Source organism: Zootermopsis nevadensis, unplaced genomic scaffold (genome assembly GCF_977971745.1).
Source record: "Zootermopsis nevadensis isolate Lab colony 2312 unplaced genomic scaffold, Znev_1.0 Znev_ptg000028l, whole genome shotgun sequence".
Classification (NCBI taxonomy): Eukaryota; Metazoa; Arthropoda; class Insecta; order Blattodea; family Termopsidae; genus Zootermopsis; species Zootermopsis nevadensis.
In genome coordinates, this window is record NW_028259160.1 from 16,819,631 (window position 1) to 16,846,453 (window position 26,823).

General features: G+C 37.7%; 4 protein-coding genes and 1 long non-coding RNA gene across 8 annotated transcripts in view; 2 read left to right on the forward strand and 3 right to left on the reverse strand.

Moving 5' to 3' along the window:
* The window catches only part of LOC110826731 (metabotropic glutamate receptor 1), a 65,254-nt gene extending 60,728 nt beyond the window's left edge, over positions 1 to 4,526 (reverse strand). Inside the window, exons 1-2 of one of the 3 annotated variants that reach the window (XM_022057645.2) lie at positions 4,402 to 4,526; positions 3,918 to 4,062 (exon numbers count right to left, since the gene is read on the reverse strand). The gene's annotated coding sequence lies outside the window, so the exon portion shown is untranslated. Of the gene's footprint in view, positions 1 to 3,917; positions 4,369 to 4,401 lie in introns of those variants that run through there. The other 2 variants (XR_002542130.2, XM_022057647.2) reach the window with 2 other exon arrangements.
* Positions 4,527 to 5,036: 510 nt separating this feature from the next.
* Positions 5,037 to 6,674, forward strand: LOC147872365 (uncharacterized). Its single transcript, XR_015537559.1, has 2 exons — positions 5,037 to 5,114; positions 5,619 to 6,674. It is a non-coding gene; the product is annotated as an uncharacterized LOC147872365 (long non-coding RNA).
* RpS30 (ribosomal protein S30) lies at positions 6,019 to 8,076 on the reverse strand. The gene is made up of 4 exons (XM_022057558.2): positions 7,927 to 8,076; positions 7,102 to 7,187; positions 6,543 to 6,734; positions 6,019 to 6,431 (listed from the first exon to the last, which is right to left on the reverse strand). The coding sequence occupies exons 2-4, from the start codon at positions 7,174 to 7,176 to the stop codon at positions 6,306 to 6,308; spliced, it is 393 nt and encodes a 130-aa protein (XP_021913250.1). The 5' UTR covers positions 7,177 to 7,187; positions 7,927 to 8,076; the 3' UTR covers positions 6,019 to 6,305.
* A 230-nt stretch (positions 8,077 to 8,306) lies between these two features.
* Positions 8,307 to 11,363, forward strand: LOC110826612 (transport and golgi organization 14). Its single transcript, XM_022057413.2, has 4 exons — positions 8,307 to 8,896; positions 9,057 to 9,188; positions 9,849 to 10,107; positions 10,440 to 11,363. Exons 1-4 carry the CDS (start codon positions 8,602 to 8,604, stop codon positions 10,528 to 10,530), a joined length of 777 nt encoding a protein of 258 aa, XP_021913105.1. The 5' UTR covers positions 8,307 to 8,601; the 3' UTR covers positions 10,531 to 11,363.
* LOC110826611 (uncharacterized) lies at positions 11,240 to 26,784 on the reverse strand. 2 transcript variants are annotated; one of them, XM_022057411.2, is made up of 13 exons: positions 26,625 to 26,784; positions 24,799 to 24,915; positions 23,591 to 23,800; positions 23,078 to 23,325; positions 22,517 to 22,706; positions 21,758 to 21,963; positions 21,348 to 21,530; positions 21,029 to 21,131; positions 20,505 to 20,561; positions 17,782 to 17,888; positions 17,302 to 17,488; positions 14,547 to 15,632; positions 11,240 to 13,506 (listed from the first exon to the last, which is right to left on the reverse strand). In XM_022057411.2, the coding sequence occupies exons 2-12, from the start codon at positions 24,872 to 24,874 to the stop codon at positions 14,575 to 14,577; spliced, it is 2,625 nt and encodes an 874-aa protein (XP_021913103.2). In that variant the 5' UTR covers positions 24,875 to 24,915; positions 26,625 to 26,784; the 3' UTR covers positions 11,240 to 13,506; positions 14,547 to 14,574. The 2 variants fall into 2 exon arrangements, with proteins under 2 accessions (XP_021913103.2, XP_021913101.2); XM_022057409.2 differs by having other exon boundaries at positions 23,078 to 23,328.
* Between the last annotated feature and the right edge of the window lie 39 nt (positions 26,785 to 26,823).

Here is a 26,823-nt window from a genome sequence, read left to right on the forward strand (position 1 = left end):
GGAATTTCTCGGTTAGATGAGCGTAATATTAGCTCCTACAAAAGGACTCTCTCTACTCCACTGAGCTAATTAATTAGTCAGTGTGCCAAATATAGCTACCTCTGTGTCGTAAAGAATTAAACAAAAATCGAAACGGATCTTCTAGTGCGATTCAAATTCGTTACCTGACAAGTCCAAATCTCACTGGCCTTAACATTAAGTTAACGTAGATGCAAAACGAATATTAATACAAGTCGGAAACTACAAATTAAAAAAAATGTTCTTTCTTGTGATTCGTTAAATATATGCACCCTTACCATGGTAACAGGTAACATTTAGGAACGCGTCTAACACGTAAGTGGATAACAGACGCTCGCCACATGTGTTATTGCCGCGTTAACCTGCTCGTGTCCATCCGATGGGTCCCCGAACATTGGTGCCTAAAAGCGGTTTCATGTAATAACTAAGGCAGGGAAAAGTGTCGTTAAGGTATATTCCAGGCTGAGTTCCAAATGGATCAAAGGCCCTAAGGGACGATCCATTCATTCTGACTACGTACGTGCTGTGGCCCCCGAGTAATAACGAACGTCGACCAAACTTCGTTAAGTGGAAAAGACTCTAAAATGATGTGTGGTATTTATATAAACCTGCGAGAAGTGTGCATCTTATGTTATGAACAAAAGGTCGCAGAATGACAAAACAGTTTGCCAAGCAAACAAAGTTTTCAGCTAACTGTTACATAGCATATTAGCAATAAACCATCGCAGTCAGGAAACTGGAATATGGACGCATCACCCTGATGATAGAGGCAGCAAGGTCCTCCGAAACGTCGGTAAACTTCTACCAGACTACACGGCGCAACAACCCAGAAGACTCAAACTCACCGCCGTCAAAAACCTCAAATCCTACAAATAAAATATGATCTCAAGACAGATAATACGTAGACTAACATGAATTCTTCTCGATTCTTCTTAGAGTCCATATTCCCACATGTACAGATGTCGATGTTGGTCATCTGGGTAGTAACGCCATGTGCACTTGCACATGTATATCATCTTCAGCCCTGAAGATGGAGGCAAATTTTCCTCCGAAACGTTAGTACCTACCTACAAGTCCACACGGCGCTATTACCCACAAGGTCAACACTGACTTGTTCCAATCATGTTATTTATATTAGTTATATGTTCCATGTGAAAGACAGTGGTAAGTATATGTACCACCAGAAGACTACAAAGCTCAAAATTTAATTCAAGTACAATTACTAGCAATATTCTGCTAAAATATTTCTTCCTTGAACATTGACCGACTAATCCATGCAACGGATATGAGGTGTACTGATATTGGAGGTACGTACCGACATTTTAAAGATCATTTAGAAACATTTCGGGCCTTAAATATTAATAAACATTCGACTTCCTGTAACCCTCCACAGCCCAGTGGTAACTGTATATACCACCTGTTTTACTAATCATAAACTCTGCAATTTGTCCACAAAATTTTTATTTACGTTTTACGTATGACTCTCACAGTAAAGGGATATTATTTCCTTGAACAGTTGATCTTTGTAATGGTGAAGTGCTGTGTTTTCTTCGCGGTACGGGCCATATTCTTAAATATTATAAAGACGATTTCTGGCTTCAAAGGTTTAATCAGTTTGCTGACACCAATCAAATTCCTGTCCATATTTAACCACGACCGCTGTTTAAGATGAAGATCTTCATTAAAATTCCGTGAGCATGGTCTCTTTCGTAGTCGAAGGGGAGGACACGGAGAAGATAATTTAAGATAAAAAAAGGAACAAGAAAAATGAACGTGTTCTCTTAGGTCACGCGTATGTCGGCCATGCAGAATGCAGGAAGAACGGAATATAAACCTATTGCACACATTACAGCAGGCTTTGAATTAATGATTTTAAAATGTCAATCAAGTTCATAGGCCCAATTATCTTGCAAAGTTACTCGTTTTCGTCAAACTAAAATAACTTTTAGGGCTTCATACAGTCTCTACAAAACATCCAACCATAAGATGGAAACTGCAGTCACTGACAAAACGTCGAATGACCGATGTTATAACTCGAAGAAGCTTCAGTAAACTTCAGACTTTTCTTTCTTTCCCCTCCTCGTGCAAGATGTATTTATTCGCAACAAGGACATAATATTTCGGTCATGGAAGGAAAACGAAGTTATGAACAACCATCAAGGCAAAAATACAATCATGGAGTACGAAGAAGAGATTCCGGTCTGATTGGGAATTTATCGAATAAAAACGCAGGATAAAATCTCCGAAGCAGGTTTTCCTTCAAAAACGCGGGTAGATGGAGTAAAGATAAAGTTCCACACATACTTTAACCTCCATATCGAATTTCGTAAAATAATGCTTCTTATTTCTAAAGATACCGTGTTCGAATCTTGGAGCGGAGACCAGCTACCCTGACATATTTTTTGGTGATTTTACTACGACATTAAAAAAAATGCTGTTACAGCCTGCCAACTTTATAAAACATCACAAAGAAATATGAATACATCTAAAAATAAGAAATAAAACAAACGTGGTATCAAAACGAACCACACCCAACAAAATTCCAAGGCTTTGTCTTCAACTGAAACCATCCCAGATAATAAGTACAAATTTAATAAGAGTTTTTGGTAGCACGGCCCGAAAGTAGTGTCAAATTACGCCACTGGACATTACTACATCTCAAATAACTAAGCGTGGTTCAGTGCCCTGTACTTCGCTACAATAAGAACACCACGTGACCTGCGTAAATCATTAACTTCAACATCATCTGTGATTTTCAGACGTTTCAGAGGTGCTTACTGCCTCCATCATCAAGGCCCACATAATTAAGGTAAAAAGTACTTCCGAAACGTCGGTAAACTTCTACCAGACTACACGGCGCAACATCCCAGACGCCGTGAGAACCTGAAATCTCGAATCATTACCTTCCTCATTACGTTACGTTCTGATTTTATCATTTAATGATAACATTAACAATAATATTGATGTAAAACTGCTGTATCACCACGAATATCGAACAAACTTCGACCACATACTTGCATCGCTGTGGGTTGTTAATACACAGACTAACAGCCAAGGGCTAACATAAGCTTATCTATCGCTAATGTTCCGGGTTTCTACGATAGAATGTTCACGATTTCATAAAGCACTGTAGGATGTGTACTCATATAATAAATGTTGGCTGTGACAGTTGCGTGGACGCTGACTCATCATCAATCACCACCCAGTCCAGTTACTTACTCACCGGCAGATTCAATAAGGCACTGACTCACTATCTAGTTCAATGGGGCACTGTTTCTCTGGCTAATTAAGTCGTATATTCACACATTGGACAATTAATTAATGTAATTGCTTACAAACCCATTCGCCTTGTTACTTAGTGGCTCATCGATTCAAACCCAAAGATTGTTATCGGGAAACTCACTAAAATAATTATTCACAAACCCATCCAACTACTCTTTCATCAAACCCACTGTCCAAATCAGCCTAGTCAACAAACTCATCCAATGGCCCTGTGATTGAATTCTACCCTGAATGATCGTAAATGACATTGGCAACGTAATTAATTAGAGCTCCATGTTGTAAATGTAATGGCATTGCATATAACCAACACACCCATAAAACTACTTTTCCTTGTATTGTTTTAGATACTCAATAATATATGTTTTACAATAAATTTTGCAAGTCTTAACTAGACTTATATTAATCAGGGTCTGTACTGGACCAAAATGATGGTCATCTAATGACTTAAAGTTAGACACACAAGTGTAATTTAACTCGGTAAATCGTTTCCATGAAATATAGAACACGTAAACTCCTCCATTATACATTTATACTCTACTTCTAAAAACAATGGGTAAACGTATAAAAGAAATGCCTTATATCATATTTGTTAAAAGCCAAATTAATTTGGTACTTACTTTGAATACATCCTGCACATTCGTATCACTGCTCCTGATGGAGTATTCCTTTGGCTGTTTACGTCAAGCATAACGGATGCTTCGTGATGATCAGCGAGTTCTTCGTATGTGAAAACACGCGAACTATTTGCATGCCGGCTCTTATCTGCATCATACAAAGACGCGGGCGTAAGACTGAAAGCTTACAGTTTAGTCCTCTAGGAGCGCTCATATCAATGCGTTACAGACGAAAATTTTTATATTTATATATTGTCATATCTACATAATTTGTATCAGTGCGTTAAAAAATTGATTTCCTAAAATAAGTGAATAATTCCTATTATGCCAAACTTTCTATAGCTTATGCGCATAAATTAAATCAGGGTCTACATTTCTTTAGGACAGGTTATGCATGCTTCTGATTATGAACTCCATTCCGTAGGTTACGAGAAAAGGTGATTAAATTCAAACGTAAAAAAACTGTAATATTTCAAAGGTCTATTACGTTTCATCTCTGTTGTAAGTGAAGTGAAATACGGCCATTATGATTGGCTGTCAAGATACAGTTATGAGGAGGCAACGTGACATGCACACGTCATGACTGAACGAACAAGAGCCCCCCCCCCCAACACCCTCTTCTATGCGACGTAGAAACACAACTGCGCGTCTGGAAGAAACTAAATTGTCAAATGACCGAACAAAGTTTGACCATGCGCACTGCAAAACAAATTACATTTCTTCACAGGTGGTTTGAAACTATGGATCTCACTCTTCGTGATATGTAACGTCGTGGCCGATTAGTTCAATACACACGATTCGAGGTTCGATCCTTTATAGAAGATTAAAGCAATTATGTTCAACTGGTTGCCCAACAGAGCACGCCACTCTCCAGACAAGGCATATGTAAACACAAGTGTCATAACCAGCAACATAAAGTTATAGTGGAACCACGGTTCCGGAGAATTTGACGTAAATACGTCTCCGCAATGTAATGTAAAGTAATGTTATCTTCAATGTCATCCATCTTGTTACGAAAGCGGATTGTTGACGGCAATAATGTAACACATCAATACCGAGTAAACAGATGACGTTTCCTAGGTAACAACAATGCACGCAAGCTGACCATTGTCAGCAGTCCATATTTACACATTGTTGATACGGATCTTACACATTACCGACGACAATGGTCCATATTTACAAATCGTTGATATTTCCTAGGTAACTATTTTACACATTTTCCTTACACTTTTTTGCAGAATGACCCTTCAATATAGACGTATTTACGTCAAAATGCCAGCTATTTAGTGGTGTTGCTTTCTTCTGTAATTCTGTAGTAACCTGTAAATTACTAACATAATCATGACATTTATATCTGCACCAGAAAAGTGTTACATTTGTATTATGACATATTCTACATCCTTGGCTTAGGCCTATTAAGGATCTACTGAATTTAAATAAATTATATTCTATTCAATACTAAAACAAGAACACAGAATCCTGGCCAAATGGGAGGTTGGAACACATGGCCAATGATATGTAAAAACCAGTGCGCACAGAGAACTCAGGAACTATTAAGAGATCGCATGCACATGTAAATATTTCACAGGCATTAGGGGAAAAAAAATAATTACACACAAATTAGACATATATAATGTAAAACTGCCATGCTACATGTCATGGAGGTGCTCGAAGGAAGAGGATTACAGCTCCGATTTCTCCCAGGCCTTGGCACCGGACGAGGGTAGTCAGCATCGTGCCCGGCCGCACTTTATCCGCAGTGGGCGGGCCACAGAGCTGACCTGGAGAACCAAAACCGAGAGAAGTAGGCCGAGATGGTTTGGACATGTTAAAGTAATGGATTAAGACTTGGAAATAAAGATGAGCGGAAGAAGCCCCAGGGGCAGACGACGAGCTGAAGAGAGAGGGAGCATGTTACTTCAAAATACCATTTTCACAGCTGAGAACCTAAAATCTTACACGCTACCTTAAATTAAGCCACAACTGGAACCTTCCAATTCATGAACCATCATCACATTTGGTGTTACACTGACAGTGTCATTAAATAAACAATATAAATTATAAAATAAATCATCATTCACAGGGAGATAAAATTATTTTCGCATTACTCTTTACATTTTATTGCATAAGAACCATATACAATTCCCATAACTTATTAAAGATTGTGTTATCAAAATTAACCGAGCACCTCCTCAGTTCCTTTAAAATTTTTAACATTAAACTATTCGCTTTTATTTAACTCACGTGAAAATCAGCCCAAAACCCAAAACTGCAAACGGAATGATTAATGAAACCAGTTCAATCCAATTATAATTTTACTCAGGCCTCATTACAAAATTTCGGTATTCAATTAATTCTGACAGCAAACAAACTTCCATTTCAAAATTTTATTTATGAGTTTGCATTAGGTCCCCTCCTGCGGCCAAAACCTTGCACGACGTTGACAAAACGGCGATTGTACTGAATGCGACGCTTGGCCCGACCAGTCTTCTTCTTTTTCTTCTCCTGTTTGTCCACCTTAAGAACATAAAATTAAAATATTAACAAAAGTTATCATCACAATACGTAAATATTCACACTCATGATGAGCATTTGTATTGGATCGTGGGGTATATTATTCTCGCTTACCTTAGGTGTCTGACCTTTAACTTTACCAGCACGAGCCAAGGAGCCGTGCACCTTGCCTCCCCTCAAAGGAACACTGACATCAATGCTAAATGATTTTAGGCTGGCTACAAGATCGTCGTCAATCAACGGAGATCCACTACAGTAGAGGCAAACTTCTTCCACAGGAATACTCTCCAATTTGGCTACCTGTTCCTGCAAAATCGAACAAAAGATATTGTCTGAATGCTTAAATGACAACTCACATATGAAGAATAAATTTCATTAAATCTCACAACTGGCTCGCAGACCCTGACATATTAAAATTGTGGAACAAACTTCTAACAATAATTTACAATAATGCAAACTAGTGATATATTTCTGTACATAATATCTACCAGTACACATTTGCAAAACAACTTACAGTACATAACATCAAATATTTGTAATTTATAAACACGGATACATATTTCTTGTATTCAGACGTACAACTTTGTAAAATTAAATCTTAAATGTTCAAACTGAACCTTCATTATGGCACAATAAGCAATAACCTACTTAAGAGAAAAAAAAGAGAACTTACTTTTATTTCGCCAACAGACTCGTTACCTTCGCAGTCAATAACATGGTTGCCCTGTCCCCGTATATGCAGCTGCATTATGCTCAAATCTAAAAGAAAGAAATGTTTTACAGAAACAGCATCAGCCAAACTGTTTCAAGTATTTCACTGCATGTGTAGAAGAATTTGTCTGTCAGTCAGCTTCACCATATTACAAACACATGGGTTTTAATGCAATATTTTGTACTTGCACATGAAAACATATTCTATTCAACTTTATATAAAAAATACCTATTAAAACAATTTACAGCATTTTTCTTTACAAATCCTATGTTCCTTCAAATGCTTCTGTATGTGTGGTGGGGCTTGTAAAATCTAATTTTCCAATTTTGTGATTAACTTATGTATCCAGGTGAATGTGCCAAATCCAACTTAGCAGAGCCCAAGATCTGATCATCCGGCAAGTCTACATACTTGTGCAGACAGATGTCCTGGTGGAAGCATTAACATCAACCTAACGAGATCTGATACAACTTAATAAAATATATTTTTGTCAGTTGTAACATGGAACTTGTTCAAAGGCAAATATATTATCTGGTTTCCTTTCAATACAAATAATTTGTTGCAATGTCTTCTATATGATACGTAACATAAGAGACTACAACCACATATAATTAACATAACTTCAACACTTCTAATTTCTAAAGGTAATCGTTAACTTCTACATCTCCAGAACCGACATATTAGTTCAACACACGCGACCTCGACTGGTACACGTGGTCTCAACCAAACACACAGACAAATAACCAGTCTAGTATATCAATTCGGGACGAACCAAATAATACATACTTTTTCGTCTTGAAATGCTTCTGAAGACTGTCCAGCTGTAACGAAATCAGTTTCTACTTTCAATTATATCTGCTGCCACTCGCCATCAACAATAAAAAGGAAGCAATTCAACGGACTCAAATTATACTATATTTTGTATTACTGCTAGTGGCCTTACTGGTAAATGTAAAGGTATTTAAGTATGCCTAAGTATTTCATATCTTTTTATTGAAAGACAATTTTAAATATATTTGATGTATTATAGTATTAATACATTACTTTAATGTAATTTCCTGACTTGAGTAGTATTCATAAAACCCAATAGCAAACATAACAAAATTGAATATTTGGCTATTTTTTAATTTTTAGTCAGATGACGTACACATTTCATATTTTCAAAACCGGCGGTCGTGGTTACAGATTTCATTAAAAATAGATTAATTTGTATTATATACGCGAATATGTCAAGTCTATGAATAAAAGTTCTTGTATTGTTTTGAATTCGGTTGATAGATGTCGTAAATATGTTGGTATTAGCTGTGTCATAAGATTGTGTTGGAATGGAGGGGAGGTGTTGCATGTGTAGTGATGTAAGTTGCTAGGAAGGTTTTAATCACGCTTGTGTGTGGTTCTGCTACCCGGTGTCGTTAAGTGTTTTGATGATTATGGTAGTTTTATCCTCATTTACTAGAAAGCATGACGTTCAGTTTGTTCCGTGTCTTGTGGACTCTCTTACATGTGTTTCTGACGGCAGTGCACTTTATAGAAAGCGTGTGGAATTCTTTACGCCGAAAGTTAGATCTAGTTTCTAAGAACTATGTGGACGATGAACTTGGATTTATTTCAAGACACGTGAAATTATTTAATAAAATTCCGTCACACTTAGTAGTCATAGTAGGTAATGAAACAATATCCTATAGGGACCTGGCAAATGTAGCTGTTTGGTCCATAGCAGCTGGAATTTCTTTCGTAAGCTTCTATGATCATCATGGTACGCACTATTCCTTGATCTTTATAGATCAATGTCCATTAAAAATTATATTTATATAACGTTGCTTACCGAAGCAGTTTTAAGGTTTGCCTTTATCATTGAAATAGTGTCTCTTATGGCCTTGATTTAAAATATACTGACTAAGTATGTTGTGTTACAGGGATTTTAAAGAAGAATGAAGCCGAGTTACTCAAAGCCCTTTCAGAGAAAACAAAAGCACAATTTGAAAACATTGTATGGGGGAAGAGAACTAAGACACATGGGTTAATAAATAAGAATGGAACAAAAAATGGTAATGGTAAAATAATTTGTAATTGGTATGATAATACAGTATATCTGATAATGTCTTATATACAACATCCTGCCAAATTAATTTCATTATAATGCACTGTGTATTTATATGTTAACTCTTTACTCAATACTTTAATGATGAAAGCAATAAGCAAGCCTGAAATCTCACCAAGAACACAGAGATAATACAGATGTGGCAAAGGAAAAACCCCTATTTTTTCCAAAAATCTAACCCCCACCATCCAACTCATGACAAGTCACTTCGTTGATTCAGCTGTCTCTGCCCATTGATACATGACTTCTAGACCAGGATTCGCCACGGTTTCTGGTAGTTATTGCCAAGAGAGCCAAAGGAGTTTATTAATTAGTATATACAGGATGCATGAGCTAGGGTAGCTCACTTAGTACAGTGTCTGACTACAGACTGGACCACCAAGGTTTGATCCCTGGTAGGGGCAAACGTTTTCTTCTAGCTTCTTGGTCCCACCCAGCTTCCTGTCCATTGGGTACTGGGGATAAACTGTGGCAGGGGCATGATGATAACCACTCACCCTCATATACTGCTAAAGCCAAGAATAAGTGAACTTTTCCTCCTCTCCCTACAAGAGCCTCTGTGGTGAATAATAGGACAACTTTACATTTAAAACGTGTGTCTTTTCAGGTGTTGTGTCGTCACACAAGCTTCATTTAAATATTTTTTCCTTGAGTGATGGAAAAGGAGCTTTGGTGAAGCTGACTAAGAGCCTCTGCCAGTCTGTCATTGCTGGTCAGATGACAGTGACAGATATTAATCAGGACTTGATTGATGAAAAGTTAAGGGCAGAAATGGACATTCCAGATCCTGAACTTGCTCTTTACTGCGGAGACGTGTGTTCCACATATGGCTTCCTTCCCTGGCAGATACATGTCACAGAATTCCTGTAAGCAAACCAAATGGTTATTGAATTAACCTTATTGTTGTAGCATGTGCCTTTAGTCGAATATACCATCTGAACTTTGAAAACATTACTAGACCCACAGAATTATATAATACCTCTATTTGGTTTACTTACTGATAGTACGAACAGTACAGTGTCTGGACGTGGACTCTACGATCAGAATTTGATTCCCAGCTGGGATGTTTCTCTTTACCTCGATGTTGAGAATGATTTTGTAGCTCACCCAGCCTTCAGTATTAATTAGTAATTGGGATAAAATGTTGAGGTCTTCCACTGAGACTTCTTTTAAATTCTGCATATTTTTATCGTTTCAGGCAGCTGCAGTCACATCACAACATTCAAATAAAGGATTTCCTGTTACTATTAAAAAAATATGGAAAATGTGTACAGAGACATGGAAAATGACTTTGGATCAGATAATTGGGGTTTATGAATTATATGAATACACTTCTTTGGAGGATGAAGTCAAGCAAGGAAATTTGAGGATCACTGAATTGTCAAACATTTACAGCCTTGATTAATTTAAGAGTTCCAATCTTCAGTATAGGGGTTTAAGAGCTATGTTTCTGGGAAATGCAGGTCCACCAATAGAATGAAATATAAATATATCACTTCTGACATCACAAGAGGTAGGACTTGCAAATGCAATTATAGCACACAATCTTTCGTGATGCCATATTCTTAAATCTGCATTTTCATCAATGGAAATGGAAATCCCCCCCAAACAACATTAAGTGAAAATCAGTCTAATTATTGGCCTACACACCAGATCATACTGATCTTAAAAAACTATACCAACAGCTCGATCAGTTCAGTGACATGAAAAATGTTAAAAATTTCTTTGCAAAAGTATCGGGTATTCAGTATGTTAATTTTTGTATGCTTGTGAATAATACAAATACATAAAAAGCATATAAATGAATTATGGTGTTTCTTCTTTGCCCTGATGTTTTTACAGTGGCTCATAGAGGTGAACTGCATTATAAAGATGTGTCATATACTTTGTAACACCGAGATAACGCAAAGTAACTACGAACGTACATTAAGTTTTAATGTCATACTGTTCAACCACAAACGGGACATGGTTAACATCATAGTTGTACATACCACTCTGTAGTCTTCAATTACATTCCAGTTTTATTTGTACAAGAAACAATCTGTATAACAGAGAATGTAAATGTTTTATGTGCACATGCATCCAGATAGCAATGAATATAAACAGCAAGGTATTTTCATTATCTGAAATTATCTCTACTAAATCCTGCAACTCCCTATTCCCATTTTATATCACCAAAAATTATATCTTTTATGCTTGTTTGGCCACAACAGTTCGCTGTCGTGATACTCTTGAACTTGATTTGTCATTACATTTATCAATCCATAAGATACCTCAAGAATCACATCCTTGTAACATAATTCCTCTTATAATTCATGTGTCTATGACTACCGTTTTATTGCTCAACCTCCTCAGATAAAAACTTGATGAACCTAAGCACCTTACTGAAAAGTGTTAAGCTTTGCCATTTCCACACACCATCGATGTGAGGTTTATTCAGTTCTTAGGAAAAGCAAAGGGTTGCATGTGTGTGAATCACCAGAAAAACTGAAAATGTGTTAAGTACGAAATGCGAAACAATTGCCATTTTGGTTTTAAACCAGAATCAGATTTCTCCGATGCCAAGCTTATCACCCGCATCATATTCCCCAGTAAGTCTGGAGGTCTGACACAGGTAATGGGCTTTAACATTTGGCCACAATACTGAAATAAAATGGATATGAAAGGAAAAAAAGAGGTCAACAAGAATCATCTGTGTACTTTTTCTCTGACCAGCTATGCAGCCACCGATTACCATGGTTAGTACACTACATGAGAAACAATGGAGTATTAAGGAACTTCCAGTTGTGAAGTCCTGTAAATTATTTAAAAACTTAATTCTAACAAATTATAACACAAGATACATGCAAGGATATGGTAAATATATATGGCTGAATTTTGCATTCTACTTTTAAAATATTCATGGTGTAAGTTCAAGCAATCTTAACTAATTAACTGCAGTAAATAACTGTCAAAAAATTAACCAGTGCTTTTAGTTGATTATCACAGTTCTCAAAAAGGATATTACATCATTCAATACATGACTTGGTAGATTTAAAAAAAAAAATTCATTACGAAGACACTGAAAAATTCAACTTCATTACGGTAATCACAAATGTGCATGAAGGAATTCAATCTCACCTGATCAGCAGAAACTTTTAAGTTAAACAACGAAGTAAATAAATCAGATACATTTATATACAAGGAGATGGGTGAATAATTAAAGATATTCTGTAAATATTAAAAGTTGTTTTTATCAACATTACACTGTATATCTTCACATGCTCTCTCAATTATATCCTATTAATTTTCTAATATCTTAAATTATTAACTACCTATCAATGTTGTACACGTTTACATGTTAAAGAAGGTGTGAGGAAGTCATACACACGAATAGTTTTTTATACTAAGCTGCGAACACAAATTCATAATCTATAAAGATGAAAGAATTTTATTTCTATGTTCCGAATTTCTCTATGAATATTACGGGAAATGCTCTGATCACAAAACTTCCTACATTCAGTCCGTCGTGTATAATGAAATACATAATTTCTAAAACGTGCATGCGACTTGATTCATATTTCAAAACAGCCTCACTATGGCTGTTATCAACATCCAAGATTTGAAGACTGGCAATGAATGAACTGTATCATTACTGATGTAAGTTCTCCTTTCATTAACCACTGAACATGTCAAGGTTCTCTGGAGTCACAATTTAAATTTTTTGATGAATCCCCTCTGAAAATTCCTACTCTAGGCACATCTTTGAAAGGAGCATACCTTAAACTTCAATTTATGACACAGTGAGCTTCTATAGAAGGAAAGTAAGGTTTGAATGAGGTTTCTTCTAAGACTCGTAAAATTCTGCAGCTACCATAGGCACCACATAGCATTCTTATTACACTTCTGAAGCTCTTGAAATTAAAGTTTTCCAACTTTCACCATACCTACAGTTCAAGCAGTCCAGAGTATTATTACTTAATTCTGTGATGATATTAAGTTAGTAACATAATATCTGCAGTACCAATTTCTTAATAGCATATTTTTAAGATCGAGAACACTACTGACACAGCAAAAAAAAAAAAAATCAAGCTGTCAATACTACCCCTGCGTAAGAGCCCAAATTTATAAACGGATCCATATACACAGGAAGTAAAAGCATCTCTCTCTCTCTTTTCCGTCTGAACGCGCACACAAACACACTTGTAAATTCCCACTGCTGAAGAACTCTAAATGGAGACTTGATGCCTACATCTTGAAGACTGTAGCACCTTCACTTCTTCTAACTGAAACAACAGACAAATACATCCAGGAATGGGGAAAAATAATTCCAAACACCAAGGAAGAGTATTCATATCAAGATTAAATAGCTTTACGTTATTCTGCAAGTGAGCATTACTCTTCATGCACCATTCCCGTATGGTGGAAAACCAAGCAGTAAATTCCAAAACACTTCTGAAAAAGCAACAACAATGATCATATCACCCTCACCGCAAGACTACATTTGAAAGTGTCTGCATGGCTTATGTTTACACGCGTACAAACGCCATGAACACTACTGATTTGAAGCTACAGTGAGACATAAAGCAGTAATAAATTGGCTGAATGTCAGTACGCAATTGCACAAAATTTATTTATGTTAGCTTTATTAAAATTCTTGAGTTACACCCAAGAATTTGTTGTGAAGGCGAACAAAAGCGGAAAAGCAAAACGAGAAACACGTTTTAGTAAGTTCAACAGTAAATGCTCTATATTACCAGTCCCTTACATTTAATCGTAAATGGATGATTTATCTTCCTGTCAGTACACAAATTGAAATTATTATAAAACATCATTTTATGACAACTTCCTTCTTAGTAATTTGTGAAGTAGAATACAGACACAAGAAACAAATCGCACATTTTGTATTTCAACCAGAATGATACCATAATCACTGTTGTTGCCATTTCATTTTACTGAAATTTAATAAAGCCGGATTGTGATGTGTAAATCTCGTCTTAACAAGAATTTCTTTTTGGAACGAATCTTACCAGAAGCAGAACTCACTAAATCACATATCATTGTTTATCTTCTGAGATGTAACACTGTGCAGACTACTAGTAAACACCAATGTTTCAGAGAAACACCAGCGTTTACCTACAAGTTCATGTCCATACAATGTTACAATCCAAAAGACCACCACTGACATCGTCACCACGAGATCTTTAAGTCCTATAACTTCACTAACACTTATATTAATTGAGTACTCAAACTGTCCTCTAACATAATCCATTTTCCATCTGTGTTGTTTAATGACTACAAATTGGAACATAGAAGGAAATACCACCTTGAGTATCCACCCCCTGGTGGCTGGGTCAGTCGCGGCTGTGGCCGGACTTCTTACCCAAGGCCCTCTCCCTCTCGGCGGACAGCGCTGAACGAGAGCTCGAAGAAGACCGCCTCCTATGATGAGATCTCTTGCTGAGGATCGGTGACCTGGACCTGGAACGGGAGTACCTTCCTCTCTTGTTCCCTCGCCGACTATCATGTCGCTTGGACATAGACGGAGAACTAGAGCCCGATGAGTGTCGCGTCTGCCTCTTGCTTCTGCCAAGCTTCTTGTTGTTTCTGCTAACTGGTGAGCGACTCTCACGCTCGTGTCTATATGCGCGTGGCTTTGTATTGTTACTGCTATTTCTCCTCTCACTGTCACGGCTCTTTCTAGACCTAACATCTGATTCACGTCTACTGCTGTGCCGTCTATCGTCCTTGGATTTTCTCCTGTCATTGCTGTCCCTACACCGACTAGTGTCTGACCTACTTCTGCTCCTACTCCTACTATTCCGACCCCTCTGCCTGTCCCTCCTCTCCTTCCCCTTCCTGTCCTTGTCAACAAATTCCCTCTTCCTGTCTTTACGACTATTCAACTTTTTGTCAGATTTCTTGTGATCACTATCAGGGCTACAACTACGTTTCCTGTGACTGTTACCAATATTCCTTTTCTTTTCCCGCCTACTTGATCCCCCCATACTTCTGCTACTTTTAGAGCTCCTCTTTGAACTTTGCCTACTCGCTGAAGAACTAGATCGAGATGAGCTACTCGAGTCCGATGAAGACGAACTATCAGAATTACTCTTTGAACTTGTTTCATCATCATTTTCCTCTGAACTCGCACTGCTTTTTTCACTCTTTTTATGACGTAATGGTGATGTTTCACCCCTCCTTGGGGACTGTTTTATTTTCCTGTCTAATTTAGAATTATCAGCATTTCGGTCCGACTTTCCTTCAACATCACGGGAAGACTTTCTTATTGCAAGAGGGAATGTAAACAGATCCCTATTAGATGTATTTTGTATTTTATCTTCGTGTTTTATACCGTCCTGTGGATGCAAGGTTTTCGGCTTTTGGTCTTGTTCTTCTTCCTCTTCAGACCCTAAAATTATGGTCAGTCTGTCAATGGTTGTAGCAAGTGTTGCACTGAGCTCTGTTGAGTTGCAAGTTTTATAAAATGTAACACATAGCAGGCAATCAAAGGAACATGTGTTCTTTGCACAACACACACCTCTGCTTCTCATGCCACCAACCACCAGACTACAACTCAATATAAAAAGTTTTTATTATGGCAGTATACATGAGCACAATAAAACCTGTTTAAAATAGGATCTTCGCAATGCAATTTTTCTTTCAAAGATAATTAATAATAATAATAATCTTTTCAATGTTATGACATCAAACTTCTAGTCCTCTGACCCGTCTCTTCACTGTGCTAGATTAAAACGCTGCTCAAAAAGTACAGAACAACGTTTATCATATTTTCAAGTGAAATTACTGATTACTTACATTTCATACCCAATAAATGTTTAAAGGAAGAAATTCATCTATATTTCTATGATTAAAATCATCAGTAATCAATCATCTCATCATTACACAGCATATTATAAGTAGCTACAGAACAGAACTACATGAAGGAGAGTAGCCGTTGACAAGCTAATGCTATGTTCAACTAGCCAAGAAATTCCCCATATTTTACAAAACCTAAAGGTTCATTACTGTGTTCACAATGGCTCGTCACGGGTCACTATCCTGACCAATATGGATCTAATCCACACTTCCAAACCATATTTCCCTCTGATCCATTTTATCATCATCCTCCCATCTATACCCAACTCTTGCAAGTGGTCTCTTCCTTTCAGGCTTACCAACAAAAATTTTATATGCATTTCTCATCTTCCTCAATTTGAAGACTCTTATAACATTTGTTACGTGTATATGGTGCTGTATGTGTGTTATACACAGAAACTATTTTCCAGAAAAGAGTATGATTTTTCGTGGTTTATCGTTAGCCTTTCACTCAATACACGTTGTGTTTTGTTGTTTGCTCATTTGTGCAAGGTTTAAAAAATCAAGTGATCACTAGGTTTAATAAGACTGTAGGATGAGTCATTCTCCATGGTCTATATTAAGAATTTAATTTAATTACCTACAAGAACCTCAGAAAAATACCCATGAACATTTCTGATGAGGTGATATAAGGTATACACCAAATCACCGAGCATCAAACATTTCTTTTGTGGCAAATGTAACTCTGATATAAACTGTTGCAATTACTTGGCAGCACTGATATGCTTTGGATTATTCAAGCACAGAAGGAAAATGATGAAACATAACGGAAATAGTTTTCATCCTCAAGCATAATTGTACTTTTCTGCAGAATTTGTAAGTCAAAAATCAATATTAGTCAGAAGATGGCACATCTGTACCAAAAAATTAAACAGAGATAATAAAGATTTACTTTAAAAAAAATCAGAATTACACCATACAAAACAATCTCCACGCTATTTAACTCGCAAAACTGTTTACTGCGCACGGTTTTATGTTATGGCACGTTTGCCGTCCTGACGTCTCAGTTAACGTCACACGTGAACTTACAACCGGCAGCAGTGCAATATCCAATATTGTACAAACATTATATGCTTAGAGGAATCTGAGTTCAGAATGTTGATCACTGTACCTTGAAGGCCAAATCGCATCCTTCCTAAGTGTACAAATAACCTGCACACCCATGATGTTATGGCAAAACAATATGAAGATGTTGTACTCACCCTTTTCCGCAGGATGTTTTGAATCAGTTTGGTTTTCTACCTGTCTCTCTTCTATGTCACTGTCCTCACTTCCCTCACCAATCAAGCGCCTCTCCTTGTCTTTCTCTAGCTCCTCCTCTTCCCGAAGCCTTGCCTCTATCTCCCTCTCCGTTTTCACGAAGTCCATCTTCCGTCTCTGGATCTGATCCTATCAAATCCACATTGGAAAACATATACATCCCTGGTTCCCAAGCTTCAGTTGGTTGCGTGCTTAATTGTATTCAATGTTTTGGTGAACAATTCATTCGGTATATTGGAAAATCCAGGGCGTCATCACTCAACTAACCAGAGGGCTTCAACACTGTTAGTAAGACTGCCACTTTATGAAATATTATTTAGCATCAAGCTAACTGATTTTGTGAATGTACGGATTCATACAAAAATAATTTTTCATGACTATGATTGACAAAATAACTGTTTACCCGCAGTAATCCTACTTACCCTCAATTCTTCATCTGAGTCAGCCCCATTAGCTCGGAGGGGAGTGTTGTTACCGCTCGCATCATCGCCACTGTCTGAATCCTCACTGTCACCATACATCCCGAGACCTGCATGTGTGGGATTTCCATTTCTCAAAATATCAATGCAGTTCCACAAGTGCCTTAAATTGTTCAGTAACATTTACATACATCAACACACCGAATTAAAAACACTGCCGTTTCCGTCAGCCACTGATCGTGCTATGCCAACAATTTAATGCGAGTGTCAAGAAGTTGAAACTAAATTGTTAAAATCTTGGTAAACAAGTCACAGGGATGTTGTATGAGATTTCTATCATAGGCAACATTACTCCACACTGATTACGTGTTCACATATCTGTATTAAATTGCGATAAACTACCTGTTGGCCCATATTCCCTCTCACTGTCTACAACCATGTACTACAGAGTACGTAGGGCAGTCAAAAAGTTCCCGGAATTCCCGTTTGATAAAAGTACGCAGGACCCGACGTTTCTCACAAAGATCGTCACTGGTGATGAGTCATGGGTGTTTGCCTATGACCCGGAGACGAAGATGCAGTCATCCGAGTGGCACACAGCGTCGTCTCCCCGACCAAAGAAACCACACCTCGTGTGATCCAAGGAAAAAGTGATGCTCATGGCATTCTTTGACATCGACGGTGTAGTACACCATGAGTTCGTACCGCAACCATGGAGGACATCAAATCGAATGCGATGCCCGAACTCCGGAAGATTCCAAACGAAGCCTTCCGCCGGTGCTTCCAACAGTGGCAGGATCGATGGAGCAAGTGTGTGTGTGTGTGTGCAAGGGTCCTACTTTGAAGGTGATTAGGCAAGCGTTGTCATATGTCCTACCATTACAGCGCTACACCACAATTCCGGAAACTTTTTGACTGCCCCTCGTATAACGCCACACCAATATTTCAAAACATGCAGTGTCATAATATAAAACGTTTCCAAGGCACAAGGTATCCACGTTAATGTGATTCTAAAGCTTTGTGGGAATAAGTACTGACTGCCCAATGTCTGGATCAAAAAGCTGTACACTTTGAATGTTGTCATTGTTCGTCTTCTGGGACATAACATCGTGTGCATTTATAGGTAAATACCAATGTTCTGGAAGAACATACTACCTCCATCTTGAGCCCTAAAAGCAGACTGTTCCTCTGAAATGCTGATATCTACCTACAAACCCACAGAAGACCAAAATATATCTTCATCCCTGTGAGAACCTCAAATCCCATCTTTGATGTCTCTGACAAAACCTTCAGCTGAGACATAACTATATTTATTCTGCAAGACCAAGTCCATATCGTTACGTTTGCCATAATCTAAAGGCAACCCTTTCCTTTCACCTGATGACTGCAACAAAGCCATTTTCCAAAAGTCCTTCCATCTTTCCAACCAGACAATATACACATCCACAGAAAATATTCCAAAGATTAAATAAATGATGAGCAATTGTAATTAGTGACCACGGAAGTACGCCACATAACCACGGACACTACCGGATTACTTTCAGCACCCCTGCTTTCTTATTTACTGTTCTCTTTGAATTCAACAGTCAATACTGATTTCAAGGGTGACAAGATGAAATATAATTTTGTTCTTTCACATACGTACAACAATTTCTGCCAATCAGAGATTACGAAGACCATGTGCTTTACAGAAAACAATTTTTATGTTTTTGGAAAACAAACTTATTTTTTATATATTGATGTTAAGATCTTATTATTGGCACAAATAGACACTGGCAAACGAATTTACTGCAAAACTTCTAAAATTATATAAAGTATAATCCAAATTCACTGCAATTCTGGGGTGGATAAATGACACAGCGTTAGCTCAACACTGACATAATTACATTGAGACAAAGAGGTGCGAAAAACTGAATGAAGGGACATTACATGGGGTTTCTTAACTAGATGGCTTACCGAACCTGAAGGTTCATCACCGAATTAACCAAAGCCCTCCAACAGACCCTGTCCTGGGCCAACAAAATCCAGTTTCCTTCAACTCCTATCTCCCATAGATCCTGCCTGAGATTATCCTCCTATCTACGTCTAGGTCTCCCCAGCGGTCTCTTCCCCTCAGGCTTCCCAACAAATACCCGGTGCACACCTCTTGCCCCATCTATGCGTGCCACATGCCCCGCCCATCTCATTCTTCTCGACTTAATCACCCTGATAATAATTGGGGAGGAGTACAGATTTTTTAAGCTCATCATTACGCAGTTTTCTCCACGCCCCATCGTCTTCTCTCCTAGGCCCAAATATCCTCCTCAACACCAAATTCTCAAACACCTGCAATCTGTGTTCCTCCCTCTGAGTGAGAGACCATGTTTCGCACCCATACAAAACAACAGGCAAGATTATTTTTTTGTACACTTTAATTTTTGGGTTCTTAGAAATCAGACGGGAAGTCAAAATATTTTGAACTGAGAAGTAGCGAGCATTTCCGGAATTTAGTCTCCTACTAACTTCCTCATGAGCATCATTTTGATTTGTTATTGTTGTTCCCAACATGGCGTCTCCTGCATACAGCAATTAAAACATATATACACAATTGCTCACCATGGCTGTAGCAAGAGAATAATTACAATCCTGTAGAACTACACACTTATATCTCGTTTTCAGATATAATCAGAAACGGGTCACTCACGACTACTTCAAATGATAGATATAAACATTTAAAAATTACTTACCCAGCTTGCCAGTCAAAGATGCTAAAGCCTGGGTCTTCCGCAGTTGCAATGGTGGAGCTTTGTCACAAATATAAATGTTTAGTACAAGGCGATTGACACACATAAAGGAGAAGGAAAGGCGTATTAATTTTGTTCACTAACGGGACCACTGCACAGCGTCTGCAAGTAGCCGTCAGCTACACAGCAGCTTCCTTCTAAACAAATCCATAATAAGTAGAGAAAAACAAACACTTGATTGTAAGAACACAACTTTCTGAGAATTCAAGACTATGATCGTTCTCTTTTTAATAAGTACAGTTGTATCAGTACACTTGATGTTATACCAATGTATACATCGGCAAACATTTGCACATATAAGAGTCTTTTAATGACAATAACTGAGTTTATTGAATGCTGAAAACAGGCGCTCAAAGCAAAATATCGTTACCATGAACAAAGCAGGCAAGATGCTGACAGAAACATTCTTGAGAATACACATTTGATTCTGAGCAGAAATGTGAATGCGTAATTGAAGTTTCTAGTACCTTTCGCTTTTGCTTTACTCAACACTTCCTGTGCTATGGCTTCCATCTCCTCGGTAGTAACCTCCAAGAGAATTTCTGTCAGCGTACGGCGAACTTTCAACATCTGCAAATTGTACAACAAACACAAATTTAGAGCCGAATTTCCGTTCCTAGTGACGGCACCCTCGGTACGGCGGGCGGTTCGTGCCTCCCGACATTAACGTCACCGTCGCTGTTTTTCAGGTGTTCAAGATAAATTAAATATATTTTCCAAGTGAAATGGTCATCATCAGGTTCACAAACTGTACAGAATATAAAGTAAGAAATTATGTATACTCACAATTTCCTGCATCACCTCTTCTCGAGATTTTGGTGGTTCTGGCTCATTGCCCGAGAATCTCGCTAAAGGATGATGAGGAGACGAGTTTGGACTGTCTGCGTTTCTAAACCGGGATTTCCTTTTCAGAGAAGACTGTGAGGGAGTTGGGCTTCCCCCACGGTTTGATTCTTCTGAATCACTTTCCTGTAAAAATAAAATTTAAAAATATGATTTCTAACATAATTTGATACAAATTACACAAAATTTTTCACTTTACACAAACTGAGTTACAGGCTTAAAAAATTAATGAAGAGGGATGAAATATTTCATTAACAGATAAGAAAGGACAAGTCAAATCGAGCATCAGCCAACAAACTGCCACCAAAGATATTTTTCTTTGCTAACAGCAAACACAAAATTAAAATACTCACAAATTTGCTTTTCTTTGGAATTACAGGTTGGCCACTATTCTTTTCTAATTCAGTGACAACATTATCTTCCTCTTCTTTTTTCTTTTGTAAATACGCTTCCCTTTCTTTTATCTGCCGTTCTCTATCAATTTTCTTTTGTTTCTCCCTTTCCATTTTCTCAAGACCCTCCCTGATCCATGCAGGTAATTGTCTCCTCTTTGCAGCATCTGGAAACATGACAACATTATTGTTTTCATATCCTGAAATTTAGTAATTTCTTACAGTGCAGACTTCAATACTTGCAGTTCCGTTAAAGATTCCTCTAAGCAAGAAGAATCTAACATCCCCACTTAATGGTACCTGCACCTTGTTGTGGTGGTGGGGCTTGAGCACCTCAGTGACCCCAAGAGCTACTGGTAGGGCCTCCCTAGCCAGATTGGTCGAGGGGGAGAGGTCAGACTAAGACACGTACCCTGGTCCTCCAGGTTGGGGGTTGGTCGCAAGGCTAACAACCTGGCACCGTAAAAAGGAAGATGTTTCGAAACCTCAATCAAAGCCTCGGAAGGACGGACCTAACAGAGGACCGAATGGAAGAGGAGAGTTGAGGAGGCCATGGACCGAATACGGACCGGAGAACCACAGAAGAAGAAGAATCTTACATAAATGAAATTCATCAGTGAGATAAATGGCACGAAACCATACGTACTGAATGTTACAGGTTACAAGCCTTCAACTGAAAAATATTATATATTGATTACACTACATGCAATACAGTCTCACCAAGAACAGGAGTTGCATCTTCTTCGTCATCCGACTTCTCTGTTGTGCGTATGCGGTCATGTGTACGGTTATTCCTCCTCCAGTCATGTCGGTTATGTCTGATGAAGGGAGACGGACCTGAATCAGGACCCGGTGGCACACCGCCCGTATCTGCCGGCCCACCCGATGTCCAGTAACCACCGGCCACGACCTAACGAACAGAACATTGTATATGGATCTAGCCTCCTTTCTACTCCATAAACAACAAGTTTAGTATCATATCGATATTCTGAATCATGTTGAGAAATTAAGTAGAAAGGTGCGATTCAATCCACGGCATAGATACCAGTCACAAAGAAAGGCAAGTAGCCACGAGATGGGAAACAGAAAATTTGGACCTTAGGAAAACAGACCATAAGGATGGACGTAAATAAACTTGCATTATCAGCATATTTTGATGTTTGTTTTCTTTTTATAGTACAGACTAAATTTCTGTACACCAGTTTAACAAGCTTTGGCATCGATGGATCAAAAACCAGCAGAGGCAGATATTATCAACAAGTCTTCGGTGATATAGCTTACTTGATTATAATGCTCTGATCCGGCCGCATGATTGTAATCATATACACCTGTGCCGCTTCCATATGTCTGAGAATTGTGCGAGAAGCCGTATGGAGGCACTCCAACTGAAGCGCCAGATGTAGATCCCTTTCCAGGCACGAGCGTCTGACTGGGCGGAGGAGGGACGCCTCCGGGCGGAACCATGCCGCCCGTTGCACCCCAATTCCAGCCCCACTGTTGCCAATTAGGCCATGCTCCCCATGAATTAGCTTCTAAACCAAATGTCAATACAGTGTACAATAATAACCAAAGATAACTCAGTAACATTTCTAGACACAACTACATTTCACATTTAACCCACAGAATACAGGAACACAGGATTTAAACAACCATCATTCAGGGCTGCTGGCCAAAATTTAATTTCATGATTTGACAATTTAGTGATACGTTACTGCAGCACATGGCCAGATCTGTAAGGTGAGATGTACGGCCAATAACGGCTAATTTAAATTAGAATGTGATGCATATCTCCACCTGGAGTATTGGATGAATTTGAATTTTCAGGTTCTTCTTTTGTGTCCATGTCCATAGGTGCTTCGCCTCCTTCCACTTCTGGCTCCTTCCTCTTTTCTCCCGACTCTGCTTTGTCTCCGATGGGTGGTGGTGGTGGAGCGGGTGGAATCTGATCCACAGGGTGCGTTTCCTTCATTTGGATCCATTGCTGTGCTAGAGCTGCCCAGTCAACTGATCCAGAAGCAAAATATAACTTAAATGTATTCATACTAAAATACTGACATAAGATGTCACATTAATTTGTGCTCATTAAATTACACAACAATTTATTTTGACATAAATACGTCTATATTTTAGGGTCAGTGTCATTCAGCAAAAATGTGTTACGAAAAAGTGTAACTTCATTGTTATGTTACTTAGGAAACCTCATCTGTTTACTCATCATTGTTGTTACCTAGGAAACGTCATCTGTTTACTTTGCATTGTTATTACCTATAAAACATTACATTACCTTACCTTACATTACATTCAACTACCACAGACCCATTTTAAGCGTAACTAATTCAAATTAAATAAGCAAAGTCTTAATCAAACTTTACTCAATTGTAAAGCATGTATAAAGGAAATATTTAGAATAAAGCCAATATATAAACTTCCTTTCCATATAGACGTATTTACGTCAAATTCTCCGGAACCGTGGTTCCACTATCCACTTTTTTCCTTATGGTACACACGTATCTCACAAAAATAAACTACTTCTATGTTCCTCCGCCACCTAAAAAGTAGTCATAATCACATAATCCCAAACGAGCCCAATTTAAATGCATGATTTTGATGGAATTCAATCTGAGCACTGCATCACTGAAGGCTGTCCAATTTCTTGACTGGGAACAGCTACTGAAGGTTCAACACAGCTAAAGCCAAATACACCAATGAACAACCAATATCCTTATATTGCATCTTAATGTTATCCCTTCATACACTCCTACATTTCTAATTACTTGCTTCTCAATTGATTTTCTCAATAAATCATTATTGCGTGCATTTTTTGCCTCCCCGATCTGAGCTGCACGTGTAGCGACTTTGATAGTCATAGGCTTTCCATTCTAACAATAATGGCTGACCTGTACATATCATTATGTTCCTCATTAACCTCAAATCAACATTCACTGAACTTCTCTCAAATACTTTCCTTCAAAATGAAAATAAACAGTGGCAGAGTTACATACCTTCCTCGTGGGACAAGTTTTGATATGCCGATGGGTTCAAGGCCCACTGGGAATACTGCTGATCCCCTGACCACATGATTATAAATCTTTATATACCTTTACTTTTAGTACATGAACCTGAAAAGTAAAGTTTACTGTAACATAAGTTTAAAATGTATTCAAGTTCATATTATAGAAACCATAACACAAAAAACATCATACCAGCTCCTATATTCAGTTTGTATCTTGCATCCGCAGAACCAGATCTCTTACCATTCCATTCATCTGTTTCTACAAGCCTGTTTTAGCATCTTTCAGAATATTGCATTATTACCAACATGAAGAATCAGATGACAAGCAAAGTCTGAATATACCTCTAACTATCCAGATGGAATTATGATGTATTTGCGACAAAAGCAATGTTTCACAATTACAAAAATGAAAAAGCAAGTTGTCTTTTATCATATGCAAATAAATAATTTAAATTCACATACTATAGGACCCCTAATTGGTCATTAACAATGTGGTTTACGGTTAAGTTTTGTCTTAGTTAAACATACAGGCAGCTGGATCATGAGTAAGCCGAGACACATGAATGATGTAGGTTAATAATAAACAATTCAAGGTTTCCACTGCATTTGCACCATTCCATGAACACACACAGGCAAGCTTCACTCAGACCAACTATATAACCACAAACAAGACAAACCAACAAATCCCTTGGTGCGAGATGAGAGTCAGAAATCTGCTTTGGATATAGCAATACAGCGACATTGCAACAATATAAACGATATTAAGACTAACAGAAGACAACGTAATCAATGGGAAGAGTTGAAAATTATGTTTAACCGCAGCATATCTTTACAATATTGTTACCAGTTACCTAGCCATCTCAGATTTCATAAAATGAGCAATATACTGATAACAGTGATCTGATGACTGAATCATGAAAATTGCCAGCATTACCAATTACTAAAATTTGAAGAAACCAGCGCCTTTTCATAGGACAAAATGTAATGCTTTGAGGTTCTTCTCCCTCTTGCCTCATTTCAAAATTTTTCATTCTTCTGGCATGTGATTAGGGTCATTGCTTAAATATATAACCATCACCTATGATTAACATTCAATTGAAAGATTACTGAATTTTACAGCTGTAAGAGTCCATGATGTTCTGATGTTTTTATACTACGTGTAAAGAGATGTCTGTAGGAATACCAGCAAAGTGAACACAATTTTCTTTCATTGCCTATGCAAATATATTTTTATATATACATAACAAACCAAAACTGAATTAGTTGGTCTATTTAGTTGAACACAATTTACTCAGAGTACAGTACAGTTCAGTATGAACAAAATATAAATTCTGTCAAAAGTTTAATGATAAATGAAAACGAAGCTCAACTACATGGTCACCATACTGTACTTTTCCTTTAGTTTCCATATACAAACATTCATGTATATGAAAAGAAAACTTTTAGCCAAAGTTAATTTTTAAATGTGAAGCTTGGAAGACATAAAAACCATTGCTCTAAATGCTCAGTGAAGTACACTTTTTTAATAGTATAAGCCCATCATGTACATAAGCAAAGAGTTAACGTACTTCCTTTTTCACTAAACAAACCTAATAAATACACTTTATTTCAAATTAAACAAAACCTTCTCCTGTTACGGAGGCCAAAAGCTAAAATACACCCTCATATATAATTATTTCTCTTTTAACAGAATAACTGATACGAACTTTTAAATGGTGGCCATAATCAAGAACAAGAAAACCGACATACGCATATACTCATCTGGTTGTGAATTCAAACCTTTCAGATGAATACTTCTTGAACTGGATTACTTACACATCATCCAAATGGAGAGAAATGTTGTGTTTCAAAGCAATGGATAGAATGTAATTTAAAATAGTCTAATTCTACACTTAACACGAAACAATAAACAACCAGCTTCAACTTCGATAGGTTCGACCATAGTTTATCGAATAAATTTGCCGGTCTCGACACGATACACTTTGGTGCAGCCAACACACCTTGTCAATAATTA

What these genes read in the sequence shown, in the direction of transcription:
- LOC110826611 (XM_022057409.2), bottom strand. Translation starts at nt 24,874, where the DNA reads ATGTGGTCAGGGGATCAGCAGTATTCCCAGTGGGCCTTGAACCCATCG. An exon ending in AAATTCATCCAATACTCCAG is followed by an intron (nt 23,329 to 23,590) that starts GTGGAGATATGC and finishes CATTTGGTTTAG; the next exon opens with AAGCTAATTCATGGGGAGCA. An exon ending in ATCTTTGACTGGCAAGCTGG is followed by an intron (nt 17,889 to 20,504) that starts GTAAGTAATTTT and finishes CCACACATGCAG; the next exon opens with GTCTCGGGATGTATGGTGAC.
- RpS30 (XM_022057558.2), bottom strand. Translation starts at nt 7,176, where the DNA reads ATGCAGCTGCATATACGGGGACAGGGCAACCATGTTATTGACTGCGAA. An exon ending in AGTCTGTTGGCGAAATAAAA is followed by an intron (nt 6,735 to 7,101) that starts GTAAGTTCTCTT and finishes TCGATTTTGCAG; the next exon opens with GAACAGGTAGCCAAATTGGA. An exon ending in TTAAAGGTCAGACACCTAAG is followed by an intron (nt 6,432 to 6,542) that starts GTAAGCGAGAAT and finishes TATGTTCTTAAG; the next exon opens with GTGGACAAACAGGAGAAGAA.
- LOC110826612 (XM_022057413.2), top strand. Translation starts at nt 8,602, where the DNA reads ATGACGTTCAGTTTGTTCCGTGTCTTGTGGACTCTCTTACATGTGTTT. An exon ending in TAAGAATGGAACAAAAAATG is followed by an intron (nt 9,189 to 9,848) that starts GTAATGGTAAAA and finishes GTGTCTTTTCAG; the next exon opens with GTGTTGTGTCGTCACACAAG. An exon ending in ATACATGTCACAGAATTCCT is followed by an intron (nt 10,108 to 10,439) that starts GTAAGCAAACCA and finishes TTATCGTTTCAG; the next exon opens with GCAGCTGCAGTCACATCACA.